We start from the raw sequence: 7037 nt of genomic DNA on the forward strand, positions 1-7037 counted from the left end.
CCTTCTTAAATATTTTATCCCAGAGGCACTACCACCGTTGCTGATTGGTTCGGCCTTGGCCAGCGGTGGGTCCATCTTGGAGCCGGCTGGCATTGGCTCTATCGGACATGAGGGAAGCTTCTAGCAACTTCTCACAGAAGCCACCCCTGTAACCCCCCCGCTACCAAAACCTTGCCACACAAACCCAACACAACCTGTTAATTTCTTTGAAGAATTCCATCCATTGTTTGAAGCAGGAGGGACAAACAACTGCAACCCCCTAATATGGAAAATGTAATAATACTAAGAAAGGGACAGCAATAAACATTGTTTGTTTGATTTTTGTTTGTTTTGTTTTTAATCACCTGCTTATTTGGGATGGATAAACTGACTAGATTCAGAGGTAATGCCATCTTAAAGCTTCTTTAGTACCAGTCTGTGAATGCAAATGAAACCTAGGGATTTCCATAAATCTCAATCAATGAGGTTTCAACACTTTCAGTCCCAATTTACTGATGTCCTTTACTAGTCTTAAGTAAAACATTTTTTATTGAGACTCCCATAGTCACACACACATTAATAGCAAATGATTTTTAGTTTCTCATTTTCAAGAACATTAACTTAATCATGACAATGAGCGAGCTCCTTAGAAAGGCACTGCCAGTCCTTAAATGCCATTTTTAAAGTTCAGTGTAAGATAATTAACAGACTGAAAATGTCAGCACAAGATGAGACCAAGATGGTTACGTATTTCAAGATTTTATAAGCAACCACAGGAGTTATATCCTATCTCAGTGTATGTAGTCCTGCTGATAACTTGAAACTTTGTTATTTGCAAGTTTAGGACTTACTACTGAAGTGTGAAGATTAGGACTTATTTCTTAGTTTTTCCTCAGATTAACAATTATATTCAGTTATGATAGTGCTAAAATGCTACTGGAATTACAATATTAAGAGACATATATCTGAGAAACAAAAAAATCCTCTGAAATATTAAAAAAAAGCTATTGTAGACCACGCATGGCTATAGAAGACATCATCTAAAGAACAATAAAATTTCAGTCACTATTGGCAACAGATTAGATTGTAGATGGGAAAAATATACATGCTATATTCAAAATATGACAATTTCAAAATATTTTATTGAAATCAGCATACAAAAGATTTTGAAGGCTATTTCTCAATTGGTTAATTCTAAATATCCATGAAAAAGTAGTGGTTCATTTCCAAAAATCTCCACCACACGGTTATGTACTTTAAGAGCCTTTTGTTTTTCTAATCATTGCTTCCATCATATCCCACTGCTCTTTGGTAACCTAATAAAAGAAAAGAGCGTTTTATTGGAATTCTTTATAATAATTACACATCTAAGTATTTGTTTGAATGTAAAATAGCAAGCAAGGAATTTAATACCTTCTTCAAATCATTGAATTCTCCTGCCATAGAAACATATTCTCCACCATCCATTCTAATAACCTAGAAAAAGCATAAGCAGTGTATTTAATAATAGTGGGTTTTCTGTAGCATTCCCTTGTTATGAACTGTGAAAGTAATTTTTATTGATTTGGATCAGAAAAACCCATGTTCAAAATAATGTAATTCAATCATTTTTAGAAGTTCTTTTTAAAGGTAGTAACTATCATGCATTACAATTAAAAGGGTAACAAGGCTTGTAAAGAATTTCAAAGTAACAGTTTTTGTTTCATTTCTGAAACCAGGGCTTTAAAAAATACCAGCAAAACTCAGACCATCATCAGGTTAATTGTATAAACAAGATCAACTAAAACTTACTGCTCCATTAATCCAGCTTGCATAGTCACTGCAGAAATAGGCAGCAAGATTTGCAATTTCTTCTATAGTTCCGAGACGGCCACAGGGAATCCTCTCAATAATTTTCTTCTCAAATGAGCCTGTTGGGTCAAGGCGGCTAAAAGCACCCTGAGAATTAAGAGACACATTTGGTGAAAAAAAAAGAAGTTATAACTCTATCAGAAAATAAAATCCAACGGAGATTTGACTCTGCATAAACAATATGAAGTTAACATTTGTGAGTAAGCTGTCTACCCCATCTTTGTCAGTAGGATGAGAAAGAAGTAGGGAACAGAATTTACCCCTGTTGCACTGATATGCATCCACTGAGGGTGATAAGCTGGAATTTAACATGTTTGGGATAGTCACCCACCATCTATCTACGAAAAACAAAAGGGGTTAATAATCTTTGTTTCCCAAACACCTTTGATAAACATTTGAGGAAATAAGCAAGACTCAAAATTGCTGCATGGACAGGGGAGAGGAACAAGGAGAGAAGAGGAGCAGGAAAAGTGACAAAAAAATTATACATGACACAGAGTAAGTAAACCTGAAAAGGGGAAAAAAAAAAATTTAACTTCGGTTGAATTGCACCAATGGCTAGAACTCAAAGTCACCGGAAGTTTTAGTATTTGAATAGCTTAGAATGGCATGGGAAACAGAAGGTTTTTTGTTCTTCCTGGCTCCTCCACAAGGAAACAACCTCCTCAGGCAAAATCAGAAATGTATTAGTAACATTCATGTTAAGTTACTGAAGTTATGAGAGTTAAAGCACACTGTGATTTATGTAATTGTGGCTGTACTCACGCCATTTAAGTCTTCTATTGCCATGTTTTTAAATGCCAGTGTATCAGCTTAATGGTATTGCGCTTGTACGCTTTTTTCTTTTCCTATCATGACTTACAACAGTGTTTTTTAAAGACATGGATGTAGCCCCTAAGGCAGAAAGCCTCGACTTTGCAATATGCTGTTTTAAGTAAAGCCGGTCTGCCTTTTTATGCTTTCAGGGAAATTTTAACCTGGAACCAATATGACAAATGTAGTACTTTATTAAGAACACACAGTATCTCAAGTGGGATATATGCTATTAGTTTAAATCAGAAACATTAACAGGAGGTAGAAATATTGACATTTAAAGCAGTTAACTTGCCAAAAGTTATGCGAATCTATAAATTAAAGTGATCTTGCCACATGATATAGTGGATGCCAGAAGTTTGTATGGATTCAAAAAGGAACAGGACAAACTAAAGGAAGAAAAAAATCCATCGATATGATTACACTATGAAGAGATATTAACTGTATCAAACTCCCTGGGCCATAGACTGCCAGAGGCTGGAGACATAAAGAAGAAATGTCATTAAATGTTTTTCTTCTACTCTTGCCTAAAAATCCACCAGATACAAGGCCTGGAGGGCTTTTGGTCTGATCCTGTAATGTTGATTCAGCATTCTTATAACTCTGCTGATACTGCCACTTTATCTTTCTTTACAGTCAAAAAAGGTAAAACTGAGTCATCCAGTGTAGCATGTAATACTGACAAGAGGAAAAAAAAAAAAAAAAAAAGCAAGCAACCCTGCACCCCTACTCCCAAAACAACAGCAAAACCAACCGTGAAACATTTTACAGGTAGTAGTAATACCATTATTAGCTGTTACTGCTCATAATTGTAATATTTTGATTCAACGTGAAATGGATCCTCCTCTCTCCTCCTTCAGGACTGCTTTCTTTTTTCTTCCTGTTCCAGCTGGTCTGGATTACTTCTTTCAAACCCTCCAGTCCTCCTTTTCACTCATATCAAAGCTTCACATTTCCTTGCTGAATTAGTTTTTCCTCTTTCTAGTTTTGTGATTTTCAGCAAAACTAGTGAGATTCTGTTCTCATATACCTAAAAGAGATTCTGAAATTTTGGAATTGATGAGATGTTTTGTTTAAAAATTAGGAGTTCAGGCAGAAATAGGCACTTTTACTCCATCAAGTGTAAGAACTCACTTCACTTGACAAACTAGGTACGTACAGTTGATAAGAATCAACATTAAATATTTTGATATATCATTTCTTTGAAACACTAAAAAAAAGATTTCATTTATATTAATGTAGTAGAAGAGGCAGTGGCAGGTTTCAGAAGTTCAAGAAATTCTATTTTACGAAAGAATTATTGAGAGGTAGTGTGTTCAATATTCCAGCGCAGTCTTGACTACCAAGGAAATCATACTTGAATTTAACAGTTACAGAAAAGGTTAGACTATCTTAAAGTTAAGTCTGTACTACAAAGCATATTCAAGGCTGTGTTCCACTTCATGCTATGTACCTTAGTTTTTATTGGACCTGGTTGAATCACATTGAATCTCATCCCATATTTACCCCATTCAGCCGCAAGAGACCTAAAAATTCATTAACAGAATGCATCAATATTTTAAACACAATATTTTAATAATGCTATCCAGCAAAAAAAAAAACCAACTTAAAACTGAATCAAATGTGTAAATACCAGCATTTTCCTGAAACAGGCATTTCTACTTAAGAGGTTTTTTGTTCTTAACAAAAACATTTCAGAGAAGGGAAAAAAAAAAATCACATTCACAAACAGAGGAATATTGTTTTAATAGATGCATCATAGATAAAGCAACATTAAGGAGCAATTCTTTCTCCCTCACAAATCATACAGATGATTTTGTCACCTAAACTCCTTGACTAACAACTGTTAGGCCACCATCTTTCTCTCATAATTTAGACTATCCCGCAAGTATACATTTCTAACATTTTCAACATAGCTCTCATATTAGATGTTTTGAAATAACACAAAACGGAGGTTACATTCTAAAATGGGACCAGTAGAATAATTTTGCTTTATGGCAACATTTTCTCTGCATAAGTAGTACTTCAGATAGATTCACTACGGTGAACAAATTAGCTGGGTCATAAAGTCTCTGAAAAGTACACACTTCAGTTGCACCTCTATCGAACAGAAATCGAGACCATCGCTCATTCCCTCATTTTTTCCTGGATAAAGAATTCTAGTTACTAAAAGGCTGCCAAACTGTTCAATTCCTTCTGCCAAAGTGCAGAGGAGGATCTATTTGCTATGAAGGACTGTCCTATAGTTAATAACGATTTTGTTTGCTAAGTAACATGGATACGTCATGATACTGTTTTGAATTAAGTATAACCACAGATCTTAATTTAAAATAGTGATAGGAAATAAATTTCTTTATGAAACTAAATAGGTGAAGCAGCAGTATACTCCACCCAAATACAAGCACTTCTTTTCTTGAGACAAAAGAAAATGGAAAGCACTATAGACCTCGTACAGCTCCCCTAATAACTGTCTTTAAGTGCTTTAGGTGCTTTAAGTGCTTTAGGTTCACCTATGAAAATGCAAGAGAATCTGATTATCGAAACTCTGTAATTGAAACTTTTGAACTCGCTATTGCCAAAAGAAGTAGTTCCACTTGTCCTTCTCTCGTCCTTGTGATAAAAATCATCCACTCGTCCTTGTGATAAAAAGCATCACAGTAATAGCAGTGAATACTTCCTTCTGTAAGGAGCTGTCAGTATACTATTTTCTTGCTAGGATACTGGAGACTAGAAGGTTCTCTTATGATACAGTGGAACAGGAGGACTATACCAACTAGCTCCATTTTTATAGACCAATTACCCTATCTCAAGGATGTGAAAAGCAGAACACACATTTTGCTATATTACTCACTTGCTCATTGCTTCTACACCAGCTTTGGCAGAGGCGCTCGGCAACACAAATCCTGAACCACTCTCTGCATAAATTGTTGTAATAGCCAGGAATGCTGCTCCTGGAAGTTGCAAAAACATTAAAAAAAAACCCCACATCAAACAAACAAAAAATGCATGAAGATCAAACTCTGAAATTAAGGTAAAAAGCAACCTCAGTGGTACAGAATTTTGCAGCTCAAGTGTTAGGGATGCCATTTCACTCTGGGTTGTAAAAAGGTATTTCGAAAACCTAGTCTTGGAAGCTTTGCTTTCAAGCCTTTTTATTTCAGTTCCCTCTTTTCCATGAATGTTAAGAGTTGTTCCATGTAAGTGTAAATAGCTATTGATTAGGCTCCAAACGTCTAAACCCTCAGACTTCTACTGATAATTTACATGTGCCAATCAGTCTAACTGGTGTGGAGGCCTAAGATCTTACAGTGTCTTTTTAGAAGCTGCCCTAGCCTAGTAGCCACTAACCAGGTAATTTGTCCTAATTTCATCAATTCCTGGCTGAAAAAAAAAAAAAATAAAATAAAAAATCAGCATTAATAATTTATATTTTTATAATCTTAAAATGACACCATTTAGGGCTTCAGATAAAGTTTATGCAGAAAAAAACTAAAGGTTTTTTAAGAAATTTTCAGAAGCTTTTTCTGCAGTAGAGCTTATGACAAAGTTTTCCCCATTATTATTCCAACAAACTGTATTCTAAAAAGACCACTTTCTTTTATATGTTATATTTTACAACAGATTTAGCAGAAACATTATGGAAAATAATGGAAACTGCAACTGTTTATTTAATCTTTCTTTTATAGAAGCCTGCAAATTCTAATTGTCTGATCAATGATTAGCATGAACTTACTGTAACTGGGAAAAGGAGGACAAGGGACGACAGTTCACTACTTACGCCACTAACGTAACTAAAATAACTGTTCTACTTACTGCATTTTAAAAATAATTTAATTAGAATGGCTACCCATGGGATATTTCTAAAACAATATACATTACTGATAGAACGTATGTGACAATGAAGTAGAGACTCAGTTAAAAAATTACTGTAATGTTACACAAGAGAAACTAAAAAGAACCATAAACAAGTGCTGACAGAAATGCCAGCAGATATCCGGAAACCATGGACCCTATTTATAAAAAAAGTAGTCTACAGTGAGAGACTTCAAAAAGAAAAATCAACAGAGGCAAAAAACACAGAACAACTTCGAAGTTATCTAGAGTTGATTGTTAATTATACATTTTGCAGAATTAAACCATAGAATTTTTAAAATACAGGTTAAATAGAGGTGAGTTGGGTGAATGTAACACAGAAGCAAGAATGACTGATAAATTTACAGCTCTGAAGTTTAAAGTACACTTCAGTTCATATACAATTTTTATTTCTAAAGCCTATATTTAAGGCTTTAAACTAAAGTTGCCGGGGAGGGGAACCTCAATCCATCCCACTCCTACCAGTTTGATGCCAGGGCCAGCAATAGATGCCCAGAGCCTGGAGAAGGAACACAGGTCAG

General features: G+C 35.0%; 1 protein-coding gene across 1 annotated transcript in view; it reads right to left on the minus strand.

Annotated features, from left to right (window-relative positions):
* Nucleotides 1-513: 513 nt before the first annotated feature.
* Nucleotides 514-7037, minus strand: part of DECR1 (2,4-dienoyl CoA reductase 1, mitochondrial) — a 26486-nt gene continuing 19962 nt past the window's right edge. The window contains exons 6-10 of the mRNA XM_009324432.1: nucleotides 5495-5594; nucleotides 4097-4169; nucleotides 1771-1917; nucleotides 1393-1455; nucleotides 514-1295 (exon numbers count right to left, since the gene is read on the minus strand). Of these exons, the coding sequence (XP_009322707.1) occupies nucleotides 1236-1295; nucleotides 1393-1455; nucleotides 1771-1917; nucleotides 4097-4169; nucleotides 5495-5594 (443 nt within the window). The 3' untranslated portion in view covers nucleotides 514-1235. The remainder of the gene's footprint in view (nucleotides 1296-1392; nucleotides 1456-1770; nucleotides 1918-4096; nucleotides 4170-5494; nucleotides 5595-7037) is intronic.

Source organism: Pygoscelis adeliae, unplaced genomic scaffold (assembly GCF_000699105.1).
Source record: "Pygoscelis adeliae isolate BGI_AS28 unplaced genomic scaffold, ASM69910v1 Scaffold145, whole genome shotgun sequence".
Lineage (NCBI taxonomy): Eukaryota > Metazoa > Chordata > Aves > Sphenisciformes > Spheniscidae > Pygoscelis > Pygoscelis adeliae.